Below are 22,500 nucleotides of genomic sequence, written 5' to 3'. Positions count from 1 at the left end.
GAGAGGAGAGGAGAAGGAGAGGAGAAGAGAGGAGGAGAGGGAGAGGAGGAGAGGAGAGGAGAGAGAGGAGAGAGAGAGAGGAGAGGAGAGGAGAAAGAGAGGAGAGGAGAGGAGAGGAGAGGAGCAGCAGAGAGGAGAGAGGAGAGGAGGAGAGGAGAGAGAGAGGAGAGGAGAGGAGAAGAGAGGAGAAGGAGCTGAGAAAGAGAGGAGAGGAAGCAGATAGAGGAGAGAGGAGAGAGGAGAGGAGAGAGAGGAGAGAGAGAGGAGCAGAGAGAGGAGAGAGAGAGGAGCAGAGAGAGGAGAGAGGAAAGGAGGAGAGGAAATAGTAGAGGAGAGAGGAGAGGAGGAGAGGAGAGGAGGAGAGAGAGAGGAGAGAGAGAGAGAGAGAGAGGAGAGAGGAGGAGAGAGGAGGAGGAGAGGAGGAGAGGAGAGAGGAGAGAGGAGAGGAGAGGAGAGGAGGAGGAGGAGAGAGAGAGAAGAGGAGCAGAGAGAGGAGAGGAAAGAGTAGAGGAGGAGGAGAAGAGAGGAGAGAGGAGAGGAGGGAGAGGAGAGGAGAGGAGAGAGAGAGAGAGAGAGAGAGAGAGAGAGAGAGAGGAGGAGAGAGGAAAGGAGGAGAGTGGAGGAGGAGAGGAGGATAGAGAGGAGAGAGAGGGAGAGGAGAAAGAGAGGAGAGGAGAGAGGAGAGAGGAGATAGAGGAGCAGAGAGAGGAGAGGAGGAGAGGAGAGAGAGAGAGAGGAGAGGAGGGACAGAGAGAGGAGAGAGAGAGAGAGAGAGAGAGGAGAGAGGAGAGGAGGAGAGTGGAGAAGGAGAGAGGAGAGGAGGAGAGGATAGAGAGGAGAGGGAGAGGAGAAAGAGAGGAGAGGAGAGAGGAGAGAGGAGAGAGAGAGAGAGGAGAGAGGAGAGGAGCAGAGAGAGGAGAGGCAAGAGTAGAGGAGGAGAGAGGAGAGAGGAGAGGAGAGGAGAGGAGAGGAGAGAGAGAGAGAGAGAGAGAGAGAGAGAGAGAGGAAACACTGACAAGGTACAGAAGGAAGCAATGTTTCAACACAACATTAACCAGTTATACAGTTGTTTCTGGATACTCACTTTCCCTTTAGCTTTGTTAGCGTGATCTACTGAACGCTCCGCGATGATCTCCAGCGCGTCTCCAGCGCATCTGTCTGCTGTGCAGGGTTATCTGAACTGCCTGGCTGGAGACGAATGATGAGAATGAAAGAGTGAAGCTGTGGAAACCAAAAGAAAGAGTTCAGAGAAGCTGAAGCTCCCTGGAGCTGAGAGGAGCTGCAGCTTTATGTACTGATTTGATCTATTGTCAGTATGAAAGAGTGAAGCTTTAATATTTGGGGGAGACCGGGAGCCATTGCAACACACTCAAGTCCTCCAATCAGAAACAAGCTCGAGGGACAAAACTTCATCCGCACATGCTCAGTAGGATTCTCTCTGACTCTGAAACATACTTTTTGAAACAATAATAACATATTAATAATAATAATAATAATAATATAATAATGTCCTTTATATGTGATCAAACAATATTAGTGTTTGACAGAAAGCGTGAATATTATACAGCTGATTAATGTATTTGAGTAAAATACACTTTTAATTAGTTTAGTTTCCACTGTAGTTGCTCTTAGATACTAAATATGATTGTGCTTATATTTGAGATAGAGTGGGTTAATATGACTTTACTTTAATTGTTGATTTCTTACGTGACATTTAATACTATAGTGGTGTCCTTATAAGTGAAAATATATCAATTGTATTATTAATTAGTGCATGTTTCATCTATCAAATGGATGACTAGTGTCTCCGGTCTCTTTGCCTTCTGGTATAATATAGAGCGGCTGCTTTAATATTCACAGCTACAATAATAAAGTGTATGTACCGTATTTTAAAGAGTAATAAACACGATCTGCAGCTCCGACAAGGCAATAAATAAATACAGTTATAACACACACTGCACATTCTCTTTGTACACGCTGCACATCTGTGTTTGTGTATTTGCACTCATGCATATTTGTATGTGTCGTACTGTGTACTGTGTGTATCTTCATGTGTGTACTGTGTGTATCTTCATATGTGTGTGTGGGTTGCACAGCAGCACAAAGCCAATAATAAGAGCTAAGTATGGAAGTGCAGGTGACACACAGCACAGAGGGGCTTTCCTCTGACGAGAGCAACAAGCAGCAGCTCACCTGCTTCAGGTAATCTGTGCAGCTCCAGAAGATCTGGAGGGAAACAATGTGAGCGATTAGATTATTACACATAAAGACACTAACAGACTGCACCATGGAGTCCAAACACTTGTAGTAAAATATTTAATGTGAACTCTGCTTACATTAAGTCTGTATTTCTCTACATTCATATATATTTACATATTTTAGTTTCCTGTTTGCTAACTCTGATTTTTCCCTTTATTTCCACGCTTTCAAACTAAAAGCTGCACTCGCACTTTATTCCTGGGATACAATAATATGTGATATTAAAGAAGTTCCCGTCATTGTTTGAATTTACTTTTGGTTCACAGCCTGCTTACTGCAAAATACCTCTGATAAAGCCACTGTGGTCTGCCTGCTCAGCCCCAAACCTGGTCTCCTCACCTGATCTCACCTGATCTCCTCACCTGATCTCACCTGGTCACCTCACCTGATCTCAGCTGGTCTCCTCACCTGATCTTACCTGGTCACCACTCACCTGATCTTACCTGGTCACCTCACCTGATCTCACATGGTCACCTCACCTGATCTTACCTGGTCTCACCTGGTCACCTCACCTGATCTCATCTTGTCACCTCTCACGTGATCTCACTTGGTCTCCTCACCTGATCTCATCTGGTCACCTCTCACCTGATCTCATCTGGTCACCTCACCTGATCTCACCTGGTCTCCTCACCTGATCTTACCTGGTCACCACTCACCTGATCTTACCTGGTCACCTCACCTGATCTCACCTGGTCACCTCACCTGATCTTACCTGGTCTCACCTGGTCACCTCACCTGATCTTACCTGGTCTCACCAGGTCACCTCACCTGATCTTACCTGGTCTCACCTGGTCACCTCACCTGATCTCATCTGGTCACCTCTCACTTGATCTCACTTGGTCTCCTCACCTGATCTCACCTGGTCACCTCACCTGATCTTACCTGGTTACCACTCACCTGATCTTACCTGGTCACCTCACCTGATCTTACCTGGTCACCTCACCTGATCTTACCTGGTCTCACCTGATCTCATCTGGTCACCTCTCACGTGATCTCACTTGGTCTCCTCACCTGATCTCACCTGGTCACCTCTCACCTGATCTCACCTGGTCACCTCACCTGATCTCACCTGGTCTCCTCACCTGATCTTACCTGGTCACCACTCACCTGATCTTACCTGGTCACCTCACCTGATCTCACCTGGTCTCCTCTCACCTGCTCCTCTTTCCCTCGTTAGTCCTCAGCTATATATGACTCGCTTCCACGTGGTCCCTTCAGACTGTGTTGTGAGTTCCTGCAGCGGTTCAGTGTGTTATCAGTGTGTTATCAGTTTATCAGTGTGTTTATCTGATCTTCTCCTTGTTTCTTTTGGTTGGCCAGTACCAGAACTTATTTGAACATGGTTTCATGTGTTTGCTCGTGTCTTCTCCGTCCTGTCTGCTCTTACATCCTCAGATAACCAGAGTTGTACTGCAGCACTGCAGATTACAGCCTCTCCATTGGATTCATGCTCTTCATAAGTATTAGGTCTCGGCCTGTTCATTAGATGTTTTATGTTAGGTTTGTACTTAACAAAACATTACGGAGGCTTGGGCTACGGCAGAATGGGCCTGGGAGGCACCAATTTGTCAATGCTTAGGAGCCTTCACAGAGACTTTAAGGAAGATCTTCGACCACACGGCTCCAGGTCGAGAGGCAGCCCGTGCTCTCACCAGTAATCGACAGGGGAACCGGCTGACTTTTGACTATGTTGTGGAATTCCGGACATTGGCGGCTGACAGTGGATGGAATGATCAGGCGTTATTCGACGCGTTCAGGAGTGGACTCTCGGATCGCATCAAGGATCAGCTAGCACCATTGGAATTGATGAAATCCAGGTCTGGACTCTCTTATTGCCATGTGTATCCAAATCGACAACCGATTACGGGAGAGAGAACGGGAACGAGGACTGTCGACGGTCGCAGCTCACAGATACGATGGACGGGGTGATTCCGGTCATACAGCGCCGGATGAGAGAGGGTCGCTGCATCTATTGTTCTGAGTTGGGACATTATGTTAATAGAGGTCCGGTAAAAGCCAAGGCTCACCAGTAAAGAGGGCACTGGTGAGCCAAACAGTTTCTGGAGGAGGACCCTCTCGAGCGCTGACACCTGCCAAACTCATCTCGTCGTCAGAGACCATTATTCATACTGTGCTGATTGATTCCGGAGCAGACGAGAGTTTTATGGATGAGGGAATGGCGAAGAGGTTGGGTTTGAAGTTACACTCATTACCCGAGGTGTTGGAAGCCAAGGCTCTGGACGACAGAGTACTGTGTCAGGTCTCCCATATCACTCAACCTGTGCAACTGGTCATGGCTGATGGACATTCGGAACAGATTGACTTCCATGTGTTTGATGCTCCCACACACCCGGTAATTCTGGAGTATCCGTGGCTCGTCCAGCACAACCCACACATAGACTGGGCCGGAGGAGAGGTACTGGGATGGCACCAGAGGTGTTCTTCCACATGTTTTCCAAACTGTGAGGAACGAGATCTGGGGATTTCCGGATTTTGCCAAGGTGCCGGCGTGCTACTTGGGGCTTAAGGATGTCTTCAGTAAGACCCGGGCCACAGCTCTGCGACCTCATCGAGAGTACGATTGCCCCGTTGACCTACTTCCGGGCGCTGCACCTCCCAAGGGTAATTTGTATTCCCTGTCTGCTCCAGAGAGAGAGACTATGAGGAAATACATCGAGGGAGCCTTGGAGGCTGGGATTATTCGTCCTTCTTCTTCACCCGCTGGTTTCTTTTTCGTGGAGAAGGGTTTGAACAAGATCACGGTGAAGAATCGGTATCCCTTTCCACTTATTTCTTCGGCATTTGAACTGTTACAAGGGGCCAAGATATTCACCAAACTGGACCTGCGCAACGCGTATTATTTGATCGGTCAAGTGTTACGACGCCTTCTCGACAACCTGCTGTTTGTCAAAGCGGAGAAATGTGATTTCCACATCAAGACTGTTTAGTTTCTGGGATTCATTATCGCTGAGGATAGTATTCAAATGGATGAGGCGAAGGTCAGTGTGGTCACTCAGTGGCCTATCCCCACCAGTCGGAAGCTGGTGCAAAGATTCCTGGGATTTTCAAACTTTTACCGAAGATTTATTAGGAATTACAGTACTGTTGCCGCACCCCTACATGCCTTGACCTCGGCGTCAAGTTCTGTTGGAATGAGGGGGCTGAGAAGACATTCCAACGACTCAAGACAAGCTTCGCTTCCGCTCCCATCCTGATCTTGCCAGATCCCCAGAGACAGTTTGTGGTGGAGGTGGACGCTTCAGATGTGGGATTGGGAGCAGTTCTGTCCCAACAATATGGTTTGGACAATAAATTGCACCCATGTGCATTTTTGTCCAAGAAGCTGTCACCGGCAGAAAGAAATTACGATATCGGCAACAGGGAGTTACTTGCCATTAAGGTGGCGCTCGAGGAGTGGCGACACTGTCTGGAAGCAGCAGAACAGCCATTACTGGTTCTTACGGACCACAAGAACTTACAGTACATTCAGTCGGCGAAGAGACTTAATTCCCAGCAAGCAAAATGGGCTTTGTTTTTCACCCGCTTCAATTTCACACTAACCTATCGGCCAGGGTCAAAGAACATTAAAGCGGACGCACTATCCCGCCTTTTTGATCCCAACCCGACCCCCAGACTCCCTTCATTCGTGTTGCCGCCTTCTTGTGTTGTAGGAGCGGTAACCTGGGGAATCAAGGAGGAGGTAAGAAGGGCCAATATAAACACTCAGATTCCTGAGGGGGGTCCCAATAATCGTCTGTTTGTGCCAGAGCAGTTGTGTCCAAAGGTGATTCATTGGGCCCATACATCCCTCGTTTCCTGTCATCCCGGGGTTCGGAGGACCCTGTTCGTCATCTGGCATCGTTTCTGGTGGCCATCCATGGAGAAGGCAGTCAGGGAGTACGTGGCTGCCTGTCCGGTATGTGCATGCAACAAATCTTCACGTCAACCGCCATCGGGTCTTCTAAGGCCCCTTCAAGTGCCACATCGTCCTTGGGCAGAGATTTCTATGGATTTCGTTACTGAACTACCCATTTCGGATGGACAATCCACCATCCTGACCGTGGTCGACAGGTTCAGTAAGATGGTACATTTCATTGCATTGCCCAAACTTCCGTTGGTGAAAGAGACGGCAGAGGTACTTCTCTCTCAGGTGTTCCGGATCCATGGTTTCCCGACGGATGTGGTTTCCAATCGAGGTCCTCAATTTGTTTCTCGTTTTCTCGTTGTCCCTTCGGCCCAAGCCATGGTTCGTCGTTGTCGCCGGATGTGGAGTCGAGCAAGACAAGCTCTCCTCCGCAGCTCTGCCCTGAGAGGAAGGCTGATAAGAGGAGAATCTCTGCACCAGATATGCTCCAGGACAGAGGGTGTGGTTGACCACCAAGGATCTTCCTCTACGGGTGGAGTCACGCAAATTGGCTACATGGTTTGTGGGTCCATTCCCTATCTCCAAGGTCATCAACCCTGTAGCAGTGAGGTTGCAATTACCACGGTCCATGCGAGTACATCCCACCTTTCACGTGTCTCGAGTGAAACCTGTGAAAGAGAGTCATTTGGTTCCCACAACCAAACCCCCACCTCCCCCCCGGTTCTTCGAGGGGGGGAACGTCTACATGGTCAAGCGTCTCCTGGCGGTGAGAGAGAGGCAGAGGTCGTCAATACCTGGTGGATTGGGAGGGGTATGGCCCTGAGGAGAGACAGTGGGTGGCTACTAAGAACATTGTGGACCATACCCTTATCCAGGATTTCCACTGCCAGCATCCTGATGCACCTGGGACGTCAGGTGCTGTCCCTAGAGGGGGGGTACTATTAGGTCTCGGCCTGTTCGTTAGATGTTTTGTTATGTTTGTACTTCCTGTTTTATTTAGTTAATTACCTGTTCTCTGTTGTTTCTAGTTCCTACCCCCAGGTGTTCCCAATCTGTTCGTTAGTGTCCTCACCTGTGCCTCGTTGTTCCCTCTCACTTCTTGGTGTATATAGTCTGTGTTTTGTTTGTCTCTCGTTGCCAGTTCGTCTTCGTACTTTGATGTCAAGAGTTCCAGTGTTAGTCCCTTCTTCCTGTTTCCTGTTTCCCAAGTGTTTGATTCCCCGGCTTCCTCGACCCTGTTTCCGTGACCTAATTCTGTCTTTGCCTTATCCTTGTCTGCTGTGCTGCTACGCTGAGTATCTACCTGTTTCCATGACCCGACTCTGCTCCTGGATTATCCATTGCATGCTTTGTATGATCAACTGCCTATGCGTGTACCATAGCCACTGCAAAGTTTCAGTAAAGACTATTTGCATTTACATTGATCTGCCTCTGAGTCGTGCTATTGAGTCACACCCTCCTTCTGTCTTGATCGTACCGTTACATTAAGTGTTTTTCTGTGAGCACCAGGGGTCCAACAGGGAGGGGCTCTGAAGGGCAGGGATCAGGGGGATGACTGGGCAATGAAGCCTCTGCTGGAGGCTCCTTGAAGTGTCTTTCAACACCTTCTGAATTATTCTGTGAGACGTGTGCTTATTCTGCTGCTCCAGAGATAAGAATGTGTTTATTTGTAAGGAGAAAGTGTCTGTTTGACTGAAGTGAAGCCTCAGAGCGGAGCAAAGTGTGAAAGATGAGATAACTGGAAGTTATTGATCTGTGCATCTCAGCTGAGTAGCGGAGAGCACAAAGGTGAGATGGGAAGAACAACATGAAACCAGAGAAAACTCAACTTTTAACATGTGCAGATCACACTGAACTGCTTGTGAATCTGCACTCGAGCTTCGTTTGACTCCCTGCAGCTCTGATGTTAATTTGGGAGTCGAGCAGCAGTGGCAGATTAGAAATAAGCAGGCCGACAGATAAACATGCAGAGACTATGGGACCCCTGCAGCTCGTCTGATCTGCAGGTAGATCTACGCTGCGGGACCTGGCTGCAGCAGTCAGTAACTTGTATCTCTCCCTCTCACAGTGCATGTTTTATATACTGAAACTAAGGGGGAAATTCACAAAGCATCAAAAAAAAATAAAGATAACACTGAATATTAGGAGAAATTAAAAAAAGATGAAGGCTGGAGGTTAGTGCTGGCGGACTCGTGTGCATTTAGATTTGGTTGCCAATCTGAAGTGTGTGTGTGTGTGTCTCATGCTAATCTGATGTCAGAGTTGGCTGCAGCTTGTCACTGCGTTTTCTATTTACATTTCAGGTCTCTCACTAAACTGTAATCCAGAGCCACACAGATTCCTCTCTGCAGCAGCATCACCAGCACACGGATAAACAGCCCAAATTAAAAAGCTTAGAAATGATAAGTGTGACCTTAACAACAAAAACAACCTTTACCAAAAGAAATAAAAGTTTTTAATAAAACAAGAAAGCAAAATGAAACTCCATCATGACACATGTTTGTAACTTCAGTCTGAATGATGTGTTTATTCAGCTCAACAGCTTCATATAAATATATATATATAAATATAAACAGCTTGTTCAGGGTTTACAGTTTGGATATGATCCCCAGCAGAGAGCGTGTGCAGCACCATCATGTGGTGATCAGGTGTCTTCTTCTAAACGACTCTTATCTTCCACAAACATTTATTCCAGCAGAATGAGACACTATTGTGAGAACTGACCAAATATAAGTTTAGAGTTCAATATAACTTTAAACAATTAACTGAGGGAACAAAATGTGAGGAAAATAAATACATCTCGACATGTTTAATCCAGTTTCTGGATATTATATATATTTATATATAAATATATATAAAAGTAAACGGACCCCCTGCTGCAGCGGTATTCAAACGAGGGGGGGTGCTGTTGGAGTTCTGTGCGAGGGAGGGGGTGCTGTAGGAGTTCTGTGCGAGGGTGGGGTGCTGTCGGAGTTCTCTATGAGGGGAGGTGCTGTCGGAGTTCTGTGCGCGAGGGGGGGGCGATACAACCGATACAACACAAAGTACAAAAAATACAGAAATAACAAACAATAAGAATAAAATAAATAATAATAATAATAATAAACCCTCCCACCCCCCATCCCAGGACCTCTCAGGACCAATGACTGCAAACAAATATGTCAGTTAAGATGGTTAGATCCACTCCTTCAATTTTTCAGCTGTCGACACCCATAAACCCATATTGGACCCAATCATACGTGCAGTGGACAGCTCCATGTACACTACATCGAGAAATGTTAGTAAGCAGCAGGTCACTGAGAGCTTGTCTGGTTGTTTCCACCTCATAGCAACCAATTTCTAAGGCCAGCATAGAGAGGTCTTTTCTGGTGCCCAGTCATTCAAAAGAAAAACAGTCACAGACACCGGTACAGTCAAAGCAAATATGTCGGACAACTTAGAGGAGACCCCGTTCCAAAAGCGGGCAACAGGCGGGCATTCCCAGAACATATGGAGAAATGTACCAGGAGCCCCCATGGAGCACAGGGTACACCGAGTATCTGCCAGAAGACCCATCATATGCAGTCTGGATGTCAGGTAAGTTCTATGCGCATAGTTCAGGTGGATTTGTTGGTAGTTGGGATTGCGAGACGCCTGAAGAATGTTAGACCAGACTGAATCCCAATTAAAATCAGGTCTCAATTCTGGGACATCCTTCCTCCAAAGTCTTTCTAAGGGAAGGTCACCATAAGAGGACTCAAGTAGGTAAGTATAAAAAATAGAGACAAAGCCCCTGGAAGTTCTTCTATCAGTGATGAGTTTGTGGAATGGATGCCGTGCTAAATGTTGATCCCACGGAACCCCATAAGCTTTAAGCGCTGCCCTAAGCTGTAGATAAAAGAAGAAAGAGGTGCCTGGAAGGCCATAACAGCGTTGAAGGTCCTGAAAAGAGCGGAGACCACTGTCACTGTAAATATCTCCCAAGGTGTGAAGACCCTTCCTCCCCCATTGGGAAAAATTAATAAGCCTTCGCCCTATGAGTAATTGGTTGTTATTAAATATTGGTGAATTGAGATGCCAGGGGCATTGAATAGAGCATAATTTCTGTGCGTTTCGCCAAGTCTGAATAACATGAGTAATCAGAGGGCCGAACCTAAGCTGACATTGTTTGATAGATATGTTTGTGTAAATTATGTCCTAAAGTCTCCATGGGGAGACTAACTCCTCTTCTAAAGCACGCTATGAAACCACAGCTTTGGGATCAAACTAATTAAGTAAAGGTCTTAATGAAAAGGACCAGAAATACAATTTAAAATGTAGTACTGCCAGTCCCCCATCAAGTCTCCTCCATTGAGTAGTGGACATTTTAAGTCTAGGCCGCTTGTTGTTCCAAATAAATTTTGAAATTGCCGACTGTAGTTTCTGCCAATGACCAATGGGGGGCGATAGAGGGAGCATTGAGCTGATAAAATTAACTCTAGGCAGTATATTCATTTTAATTATTGATGCTCTGGCTTGTAGTGAGTAGGGCTGGCTCGACCACCTATTGAGGTCCTGGAGAACCTTGTTGTACATGTCCATATAATTATTCTTTATAGTCTTGTTAAGGTTGGGGAATATTTCAACACCAAGATATTTGAAATGTTTTACCACAGGAATGTTTGCAGGGAGAATAGCTGATCTGGCAGCGTCGTTGAGAGGCAAAAATGCATATTTGGGCCAATTAATCTTAAAACCTGATAGGCTTCCAAATTTCTCTATTACACTAAGCAAACAAGTTGTAGACGCTGAGGGGTTCTGCATAAAAATCAGTACATCATCCGCGTAAAGGGCAATGTGATGATGCGAGCCTCAGATAGAAATGGGGATCATGTCCTGTGATAATAAATTGGGCCAGTGGCTCGAGCGAGAGGGCGAAGAGCCCTGGACTTAAGAGGCAGCCCTGTCTGGATGACCTTGCTACAGAAAAAAGCGACAATATAGTTTTGCCTGTTAAAATCATAGCTGACGGTGCAGCATAAAGTACTTTGATCATATGGATGAACCCCTTACCTAATCCCATAGACTCCAGAACAGACCATAGGTATGACCATTCCAGCCTATCAAAAGCCTTCATAGCATCCAGAGATAAGACAGCCGCTGGTGTTTTATCATCTTTGCTAGCGTCAATGATGTGCATGTGTAAATTTTAAATCGGCACCAAGTAGGCTTAAGGGCCTGTAGCTGTTACAATCAGATGCATCTTTATCCTATTTTAAAAGTAAAGGGATAAGAGCTGTATTTACATCTCTGGAAAAATTGCTCCGTACTATTGAAATTTCAATCATGGAAAGCAACAGCGGGCCCAAAAGGTCCCAAAAGGTCAAATAGAGCTCTGGGGGGATGCCGTCCCACCCTGGTACCTTACCCCTCTGATTGTCAAGGACCGCTGCTTTAAGTTCCTCCAAGCTAATAGCCTCAGCCAATTGTTTGGAATCATCCTCTGTTAAGCATGGTAATTCCAGCTCATTAAGAAAAGCCTCATATTTAGTTTTATCAAAAGTGATTTCAGACCGATATAATTCAGAATAAAAAGATTGGAATGCACCATTAATCCGCTTAGGGTCAGTGGTTACCTCCCCTTGCTGGGTTCTGATAGAAGGGATGTCAGCAAAGTATTCATCAGCACAAATTTTCATAGCCAGCATGTAACCAGGCCTAGAGCCGTGGAATAGTGTTGTCTCGTCCTGTGCATCAAAAATTCGGACCGCTGTCTAAGAATGGAGTTGATTTCTACCTTTAACCTTAAATTAAGCTGTTAAGAAGTGAAGCGTCCAGATTAGCGTACAAATTTTCCCAATTTGGAGAGTCGAGCCTTTCGCAGATAAGATGCAAATAGTGTAGAATTGCTTCTGATAAATCCCTTAATGGAGTCCCACAATATCCTAGGATCTTCGACAGATCCTACATTAAACTCTAAAAATTCTGTGAGTTTTGCCTTAAACTGTATACAGAAATCATCATTTTTTAGTAATGTTGTGTTAAATCTCCACCTAGGGGCACGGGAGGAGAGTCTTCTTAGTGATCGGAGAGAGCTATAGGCAGCATGGAAACATCAGTGCTGTCAAAGAGATGGGGAGAGGCGAACAAGTAGTCGATTCTAGAAAAGGTCTTATGTCTGGAGGAGAAGAAAGAAAAATCTTTCGAAGAGGGGTTAATCAGGCACCAACTAGCCCTGTATCGTGAGCCCATGAATGCAGGGTGGTAGAAGCCCTCTTTTGGTCTGTTGTCTCAAAGCCTTGTGATCTATCTATATGGAGTATAGATCTATCTATAGCTAGGTCCCATACAGCATTAAAATCGGCCCCAACTATAAACGAGTCGTCTGTCAACTCCAACATTGCGGTAGTGAGCACATTACAGAAATCTCCCTCAAATGAGTTAGGAGCATATGCTGAGACCAGTGCAATTTTCCTATTAGAACATTCGACTTTTGCGATAGTTATCCGGCCTGTTGTGTCCGCCCATACATCAAAAACTTTGATATTTAAATTGCGCTTAGCCACTATGGTCACTCCCCGGATTTTAGTACTTGCAGAAGAGGATGCTATGACATGATAGAATTTGTCAGCCAGTCTTCCCGCATCAGTCTTCAGAAGGTGAGTTTCACTCAGTAATGTCAAATCCACCTTTTTCCTCCTCAACAAGCCTAGGACACTGGTGCGTTTATGTGGAGTGTTAAGGTCCCCTGTATTCCAAACCAATATATTTAAATTAGCCATTTATCAAAGTGAGCAGTGTGTGCCAGTACAATAATACAAGGAATGCACAGAAATTGTTGAAAGGACCTGAGGCATCCCGCCCACCCGCAAAAAACCTCATGAGCAAAAAGATGAAACAAAAACAAAAAACATGCACACATAAAACAAAAAAGAGAGGCCATTACACCCCCAACATGCCCTCCCACAAGAAAAACTAAACAGTCCGCAACCAGAATAAGAACCAAGGGCTATACAGAATTGAGCCCAACAACATTCCACGTTATCCCGACAAATGTGCTAGTGGGAAGCTATAAAATCTAATTAGGAGGTCTCACAAATTTAACATGGATAGCAAAGGCTGCTAAAGATGTGTAATAACATATAATAATAGTGCGCATATCAAAATTAATGAAATATCCATACATGCTCATCAGGGATCTATGAACCATTAATGATTCATGTAGAAACTCACTTAGCAGACCAACGGTAACTTAACTTCAAGAAGATATCAAAAATAAGATATAACTGAGATTACGATCAAGTGTACTTGTGTACCCGTTAACCGGGCGTAACGTAACCGATAGAGCTAATAGAGATAACTGCATTTAACAAAAGATAGTGGAGAAAAGGATCCCCTGTAGACAGATGAAGCCGGCCTATTCACGGAGTCAACATAGCCAGCCACAAATAGTCAACACAGTATTGCTACAGACGCAGAACAGCCTGCTTTGGTACAGGTTCATTATAAAATAAGTGAAACCAGGCGTGCTAACGGCGCTGATACAGCTAGCTGCATATAGTTTCCATGGATAGTCACAAAACAGTAGTCCATTTACAGCCACAAGGCTTGGGCGATCGTGATGTGCAAACCTGTTGCTCATTGTCAACATGAGGGTCGCTATGATCCGGTGAAATGGTCATCAGTGCAGCTTGCTCCTCTCCTAGCTCGTCCTCCACCGGAGCGACGTCAACGAGGCGACAAGGAGAAGGGCGCCGCTCCAAAAACCGCTCCGCATCCACGGGTGAAGCGAAGAGATGAGTGGAGTAACCTTTTTTAACCTTGAGAGTGGCAGGGTAAATCAGGAAAGCATCAGTGCCCTTTTCACGTGCCAAAGCCATAGCCTTTGAGAACGCTCTGCGGCGTTTAGCTGTATAATCACTGAAGTCAGCAGCGAAATGGAGAGATCTGTTGCCTACTGAAGGGGGGTGTTTCCTCGCCTCACGGAGGATAGCTTGACGTGTGGAGAAGCGTAGACAGCAGAAGATGAAAGCCCGGGGTCGTCCTCCCTCCGTAGGGGGGCCGCCGCGGAAGATTCTGTGGGCATGCTCTATTTCAGGTTTAAGTTGCTTCAGAGCGGAGAACCAAGTGGGTATCATGCGTTCCAAAAAACTGCACCGGGGCGTCACTCTCCGTGTTCTCCGGGAAACCATAAAACCATATGTTGCACCTCCTATTACGGTCCTCCAAATCCGCTATCTTCTGCTCGAAACACAGCATGTTTTCCTGAACGGTGGATAGAACGGAATATTCTTTCTTTGTGCTTTTTTTCCGAGCATCCAGCTCTCCTTCAGCCGTAATAACTCTTGTAGTCACAGTTGCTAGCTCTGACTGCATAGCATCAATCTTGCTAGCTACACGATCGAGGCTAGCATCTAGCTCCTCACGTAGAAAACCACTTCAAAGATGGATTTAATATCTTCGTCTTTCAGCATTTTATTCGATTTTCCTCTTGCCTCCGGCATTCTTATAACTTTTGAAGAGATGATTCGGCGTGAAATGATTTAAATGTGTAATAATAGTGGGAAGTTGTCGGGGAGCTCAAGACTCACGCAGCCATTTAGTTCACGCGGTCAACCCAATAAAAACAATTTTATAAAGTTTTTATTTTATATAGAAATATTTGCTTTATCTACAAACTATTTCGCGACCCCCCTGTAGTACTTCCGTGGACCCCCTGGGGGTCGCGGAACCCCTGTTGAAGACCTATGCTTTATTGTATTTCAATGTTTGTATGTCAGAGCTGGAAAATGTTGACTAACTTTAACTGCTGAACACGTTTTGTATGAACTGCAGCACATTCAGCTCCAAGTGCTGACAGTAAAATACAATTCTGCAGGAAAACTAAAATAAATAAATATGTGGGATACAAATGATGTGAAAACGAATGATTCAAGCTTAAAAACTAAGGCTATAACACACACACACACACATATATATACACACACACACTACACACATATATATATACACACACTGGGAACTCTCTGTGTGTGTGTGTGTGTGTGTGTATATATATATATATATGTGTGTGTGTGTGTGTAGTGTGTGTGTATATATGTGTGTGTGGAGCCACAACAAAGTTTTATAGTTTTTTTAAGTTTAAGACTGAAAGAGGTTTAGTGAGAATTAGCTAAAAGTGTTTGAGTTACGTAAGTTCAAAGGTCCAATGAAGAGGACACACACACACACACACACACACACACACACACACACACACACACACACACACAGCAGTAGGAAGCCTGCAGAGCTCACATGAAGTGTGTGTTCCTTCAGTGACATTATAGCTGTAATAATTCTGTGTTTTCACACGTTACAGTCGGTCGAGAGGAAAATCTGTTGGAATGTTTCTGTTAATTTTACAGAAGCTAAGAATTAATCCTCATTACACAATAGAGACAAAGCAGCATGTGTGAACTCTGTCATGTGACGGCCCGGGTGGTCTCTGATTACACCACCCCATGTGTCTCTGTGTGTCTCTGTGTGTCTCTGTGTGTCTCTGACCTGCTGTTCACTACTTAAAGAAAACAACATGTAACATATTTCAACATGTTGTTGTCTTCTATAGATTAAACTGACATGGAGTTAAAATGCACCACCTGTGTGCTCCACCTCAGTGCACCACCTGTGTGCTCCACTTCAGTGCACCACCTGTGTGCTCCACCTCAGTGCACCACCTGTGTGCTCCATTTCAGTGCACCACCTGTGTGCTCCACCTGTGTGCACCACCTGAGTGTATCCTGCAGAGGGAAGTGTGTGACTGCTGCTTCCGGTTTCACTGTGTTGGATTATATGATTTAGAGCAGGGGTCACCAACCTTTGTGATACTGAGAGCTGCTTCAAGTGCTGAATAATACGAAGGGCTACTTGTTTGATACAAACTTCCTGAATAACATAGTTGCACGGTTCAAATGTAATGGTAATATCATTAATAATAATAATCATAATAAATATTCATATATGTGAAGAACCTGTCTGATCACATGTTAATGTTAATTATTCCTCACAATTATTATTAACAATGATTTATGGTAGGAAACAGATATATTTAAACATTATTTATTTATGTTCTAAATCTATTTCAACATTTGAAAGTCGTAGTTATCACATCTACATATACAAAATATCACTTCTGTAACATTTTATAGGAAATCATTAACTGTCACATCTTCAGATCATATCCTGTTTGTACAAACACTAACTTTGTAACATCGAGGAGTGGAGATGACATCTGAACCTTTTTCTCGTCTTAGAACAGTGTTTGCAATAACATCATTGCACCTTTCAACACCTCCCCGTCCGAAAAGGCTTTCTTGTTCTTTATTAAACATGTGCAGCTCTAAATGAAGATTCCGATGCTTTGTGTGACTTGTTCACCGGCCTCGTGAAAAGAGATGCTGCTGCCCAAAGCTGCTTTAACTCTCGGCTTGTTCTGCCCGCAGTGCTGCAGCTGGTAGTTAGTTAGTTAGTTAGTTAGTTAGCATGGTAGCTTTGTGACACGTACCGAAGTGTCTCCACAATGTGCCGCTTTGCCGTCGCCCCGCAAATGAGACATACACACGTTTCTTTCACTGTTGTAAAAAATAATTCTTCCTCCCAATCATTGTGAAAATAATTAATTTTCTTTCGCTTTTCTGACATGTTTAGAGTAAAAAACGCACCTACTGCCCCATCGTAGCTGCTCCCGCTAGCTTGTCTCAGCGAAGAGGGAAATGGAGATTTAGTTTACAGGGTCAGAGTTCATATACATAAAACATTTTTGTTTTTTAAATTCTATATTTAATATTGTCATTTTAAAATAAAGAATAATTCAAGTGTTATTGATAAAACAGCAAAACAATTAAATAAACATTTTAGACGGAGCTTCATGGTGACTAGTGCTATTTTTAGAACGTGCCCTGCGGGTGACCAAGTGCCCGCGGGCACCGCGTTGGCTACCCCTGATTTAAAATGATATAACTCAAATCATTGTCACTAATTTAATCTATGAATGAATGATGTCATTGGTCCCACATTCACACATAATATTATATTATAATTGTCATGTTTCGTTTCTAACTTTAATATTACTCTGTTATGTCCCACTCCACAGTATTTCCCTTTTACTTCACAGACATCAGGATACACGCACACGCACACGCACTTGTGCAAACTTTACTCCCCCCTGATTGGTCGACACACAGACAGAGGGGGCGGGCCAGAGCTGGGTGATTAGCATACCTATCACGGGTAATAAATGTGCCGGCAGCCTCACCTGCAGCCTCACTCTCATCAGCACGCGGGTGAGGAGCAGCGGGGCTGGAGCATGGCACGAGAGTCAAACACGGAGGAGGTACACATCACATTTTGAAAAGCCGGTTCACTCACCTCACAGAGCCGCACTCAGGCCCGTCACCGTCCGCGATCTGTGCGTAAAGGCGCACAGCCAAAAGAGAACTTCACGCACTTCCCCCTCCTCCGGGTCTCCACGGTCGGTGGTGGTTTCACACCCACTGGTGCTGCGTTGAGGCCGGTCCGACCCAGAGCCCCGGGTCATCCATGAGGCTAGAGGCCGCAGCCAGGATGGATGTGTTCCGGAAACTGTGGGCGGCGCGGAAGCTGATCGTCGTTGTGTTCATCCCGCTATTCCTGCTGCCTTTACCGCTCATCCACCCCACCAGCGTGAGTACCAGCGACACGAGTCTTATTCATTCTGATTGCAAACACAAAACACTCACGATTTTCAAAATTAGAGCATCATTGTATGGTAGAATTTAAGGGAAGATACTGATGAACTACATATGAAACTAATTAAACTGCTGGTCACTGTAAGATATATGTTTGACTATTATAGTGTAAATCAAGAACATATCATAAAGGTGACATCAGTCATGTGTCCATCATGAGAACCATGGACAGTACTAAAGACACACTAAAGACATATGCATTAAACTGCTTCTGTGGGACAAAGTCACTAAAAAGTGTTTTAGGTTATAGGTTATTAATATACCCGTGATACAATAGTAACAATCTGAACATGTATTAATGCACCACCCATTTATACTAATATTGTTATTTGTATTTCAACACTTAAAGTTATTTTTGTTAATCATTATTAAATATATCAACAAAGCCATAAATACCGAGACAGCAGATAAGAAAACATCCAGACGAAGATCTGCTGATGTTCCTCCTCTGATGGCTTCACTTTGCTGATGGTGTGTGTGTGTGTGTGTGTGTGTTTGTGTGTGTGTGTGTGTGTGAGTGTGAGTGTGAGGGAATCAATCAAAAGGCACACTGTTTTGATGAATGCTTGATCATCAGCTGAGCTGAGTGTGCGTGTGTGTGTGTGCGTGTGTGTGTGTGTGTGTGAGTGAGTGTGTGTGTGTGTGTGGAGATGTCTCTACATGTTGATGAGATGGAGATCACAGAGACACTGAACAAGTGTTTGTGTTTTGGAAACAACAGGATGATCTTCATCTAAATTTGTTCAAGGATTCAATTAAATGAAATGTGTTGCTGCATGTTTGAGAGTCGTACAAACACAAAATATCACGGTATATTTAATCACTGTGTGTGTGTGTGTGTATATATATATATATATATATATATATATGCTCTCCTGCGTCACAGATATTTGTGTTTCTTATAACACCTTTAATATTCAAAAGAACTGTTATGTGCTCGCAAGTTTGTCCGTCAGCCAATCAGCTCTGTCGCCCAGGAGCCTCGCTGTGGTGTCTGGACCGGTGGATGTTTGGCACGAGTCGGTGGCGCAGGAGGAGGCCGAGAGAGCACCAAAGGACAAAACTTCACTACAAAGAAAAAGAAACAACCCAAGCAATTAAGTTATATAATCAGCCTCCAGCACGCTGGATTTCAGCCCCACGTTGTTTCCTCAGCACTCCAGAGACCCCACACTGACTCAAGAATGTGTGTGTGTGTGTGTGTGTGTGTTTGGAGCAGTACTGTGTCCAGCTGCAGCAGAACTTTAGTTGGATGCAGGTCAGAGAGGGGGATACAAAGACAATGGCAGTTTTGCAGGACAGTTGTGCCATTTTCAATCCCCATAAAAGTTCAAAGCTGCACCAGAAGTCAGTGGATCAGAACATGAGCAGGATACAAAGAACATAAACATCACAGTCCACTAAAGCTTTAGCTTTGTGAGCTACGTGTCTGGATCAACGCCACTCCGGTTCCTCTTATGAAAGTTCTTCTTCAGTTTTCTTGTGTTCTCCAGCAACACATTTAAATTTCCGCTCGTTACAAATAAAATTCCGTCTCCACAGGAACTACTTGGTTGTGGTGTGTGTTGAACAACCAGGAAGTGTTGTTACTCCAGTACTGAAGGGACCTGATTCTCTCTGGTTCTGATGGATCCTCAGGACTCTGTTTATCTCTCAAGTTCAGATTTGTGGTTCTCAGTAAAATGTCTCCAACTATTGGATGGATTGTTATGAGACGTTCAGGTTCCTCTCAGGATGAACTGTGACTTCTTATCTAGTGTGTGTGTGTGTGTGTGTGTGTGTGTGTGTGTGTGTGTGTGTGTGTGTGTGTGTGTGTGGGTGTGTGTGTGGGTGTGTGTGTGTGTGTGTGTTTTATCTGCTCATTGCTTCAGTGATTACAGGTTTCAGCTGATCTGAATACTTTGTCACTTTGTTGTTTAATCTAAAAACCAATCATCTCCACTTCCTGAGACGATCACATCAGGAGCTGACGAGTCATCTGGAAGCAGGTTTTGTCCTGTCAGCTGTTAAAGTGTCGGAGAGTAACGTTCCTGTTCTCCAGTCTTGGAGATGTTCTGGACCCAACAGTGAAGCTCAGCTGCTCCCTGAGAGGAACTGACAGTTTAGAGATCTGCCAGGATGAGATGTGATTGTTCCAGAAACCTCTTCCTGTAGCTACACACACACACACACACACACACACACACACACACACACACACACACACACACACACACTTCACTTGTTTTTCTCAAGGTGTATTATAATAATCCTGTAATCGCTGCTGACAAGCGTCTTCCATCAGCAGCGTGCATGGACTCCTGCTCCCGACACGTGAAGTCTTATCGGAGGTCATCAGGCCGCTCTGCTGACCCGACACTTTGTCTTTAACGTGCAAAACCAGAACAAAGAGAAGGAAGATGTTTGAGCGTGTGGTTGTTCTAAGACTATCTTCTGATAAACACAGACCAATAGTCGATGACCAGTGACCGCTGAATCAGCACTTTATTTATTCATGTTTGTCTCTTTTTATCTTGCTTCTGTTCTCCGTTACCTAACGCCAACTCTGTTCTCCTGTCTACAATCCTACTACATTTCCATGCACTCTAATATTCCACTATTATTCTGAATATAAAATGTAACATTCAGGTTCGAGCAGCGTTCTGTGGACCTGTGGACCTGTGTACAGCAGGGTGTATGTTGGACAGTTTGTACGGCTGAAGTTAAATGAACATTGATTTAACTCTGTTGTTTCTCTGCTTCAGGAGATCTGAGCTCTGTCTGCAGAACATGTGTCCACAGGTTATCCAAACACTAAACTTTGAGATGAGTGTTGGTGCACAGCAGCATTGATCAGCAGCGTCTCCTTGTTTACTTATACAACATGTCAGTGAAATACTGATCGCTCATCGCTCCACCTCATGTTCGGGTGCATGACGCTGACATGTGGAGATTTATTTACGGCTCTTTACGTTAGTTTGTGGATATTTTCATTCGTCCCATCACTGCCAACCTAAATGGACATTTTATAACTTGGATTGAAAGAGTATGAAAGGGTCTGAACATGCGTCTTCATCCTGCAGGCTCATTCTACCCACTGGGTTTATTAATGTGAGATTAAGTGACCTGTTGCTGCCATGAAGTGAATATTCCTCTTACATACGAGCTCACACAGCTGCTGGCAGAAGTGTGTAAGCTTAACACTGCACCATGTGCAGCTCTCTGACAGCCTTGTCTCTACTTGAACTTTATTAAGTGTGTGTGTGTGGATTTTTGGGTTTAAAATTGTCCTCCAAGTGTAAGAAGTGAAGGAAAGTGTTTTCACAGGGTCTTAACAAATGTCACGAGATTCCTCTTTAATCTAAGGTTGGAGAGTCTCTAAGCTGTTGCAACAGAGCGCTCTGAGAGGCTGGTATGTTGATTATATTATATAACCATTACCAGATTAATGCAACAGCCATGTGTGTGTGTGTGTGTGTGTGTGTGTGTGTGTGTGTGTGTGTGTGTGTGTGTGTGTGTGTGTGTGTGTGTGATATTTGTACAAACAAACAAGATGTAATATGTTAAGATGTTACTGAGCTCTGCAGAAGTGAGTCAGCAGATTGTTTTTACTTCACCGGCTCACCTGCTTCCAGACTTTATGCTAAGCTAAGCTAACGGCTGCAGGATTGTGTTGATGGTCAGTGATGAAGCATGCATTGTTCCACCTGCAGGAGGCATGCTGTGCGTACGTGCTGATGGTGACGGCAGTGTACTGGGTGTCTGAGGCGGTTCCTCTGGGTGCTGCTGCTCTGGTCCCGGCCTTCCTCTATCCACTCTTTGGGGTCCTGAAGTCCAGCGAGGTGAGTCTCCATGTGTCTGTCTGTCAAACCCTCTCAAGCTATGTAGTCATAGGACAAAGTGTGACATGAGACCTCATTATAAACCTGCATGTCCGTAATTATTTTTAGTGAAAATTTGACCGTAAATCACCTCCCACAGTTCTCTAAACACAGAGGTCATGTGATGATGAAGTCCCTTGAGAATCCACATCTCTGTTTTATCTGTTCTCCACAAATATCAGTAAATCTGAATGAAATAGGAAAGCCTTCAGCGTCACAGACCTGGTGGTTCCCTGGTCGACTCACACGGTGTCCATGTTTATTATTACTCATCATTTAATTCTGATTCTGGTCCCTGCACAGTGACTTGTGAGTGAAACTGACATCTGGACAAGTTCAAAGCTGTAATAGTTTATTGGCGCTCGAGGACGGAGCTACAGAAGCTGCTGATGTCTTTGTGTGTCGATGCTAACTGCACAGCATTAGCTTACTGCTCAGAGTCAGTCAGACTCCTGAGTGACGCTGTGTCCCTGATAGCATGATGTCTTCACAGTACACACACATGGATCACAAGCTCCCACACACACACACACACACACACACACACACACACACGGGTCATCAGGGTCATTTCATCTCTTTATAATAACCATCATAAATAAATTATATGTTCATCATTAATGAAACTTTAGTTCAGATTAATAATGTTTACTGATTATTAGTAATAATGTAAATGATGTAATATGAAATAATTAGTTTATAAATGATGCAGTGTATCATAGCTGATAATAACAATAACAATTGTAATATTTGTTAATAATCACCAAATCACAAACATCTATAAAGTTTA

The 22,500-nt window shown here is 44.6% G+C and overlaps 2 protein-coding genes across 6 annotated transcripts in view; one reads left to right on the top strand and one right to left on the bottom strand.

Moving 5' to 3' along the window:
- The window catches only part of LOC115028157 (uncharacterized), a 31,647-nt gene extending 14,017 nt beyond the window's left edge, over nt 1-17,630 (bottom strand). Inside the window, exons 1-3 of one of the 4 annotated variants that reach the window (XM_029461649.1) lie at nt 17,492-17,630; nt 2,194-2,226; nt 1,085-1,221 (exon numbers count right to left, since the gene is read on the bottom strand). The gene's annotated coding sequence lies outside the window, so the exon portion shown is untranslated. Of the gene's footprint in view, nt 1-1,084; nt 1,222-2,193; nt 2,227-16,785; nt 16,837-17,491 lie in introns of those variants that run through there. The other 3 variants (XM_029461652.1, XM_029461650.1, XM_029461653.1) reach the window with 3 other exon arrangements.
- The window catches only part of slc13a4 (solute carrier family 13 member 4), a 16,131-nt gene continuing 11,035 nt past the window's right edge, over nt 17,405-22,500 (top strand). For both annotated transcript variants that reach the window (XM_029461648.1, XM_029461647.1), the window contains exons 1-2: nt 17,405-17,785; nt 21,543-21,671. In XM_029461648.1, the coding sequence (XP_029317508.1) occupies nt 17,663-17,785; nt 21,543-21,671 (252 nt within the window). In that variant the 5' untranslated portion in view covers nt 17,405-17,662. The remainder of the gene's footprint in view (nt 17,786-21,542; nt 21,672-22,500) is intronic.

This window comes from Cottoperca gobio, chromosome 23 (genome assembly GCF_900634415.1).
Source record: "Cottoperca gobio chromosome 23, fCotGob3.1, whole genome shotgun sequence".
Lineage (NCBI taxonomy): Eukaryota > Metazoa > Chordata > Actinopteri > Perciformes > Bovichtidae > Cottoperca > Cottoperca gobio.
The sequence above is the reverse complement of the archived record's forward strand: the minus strand, read 5'-3'. Positions and strand labels throughout refer to the sequence as shown.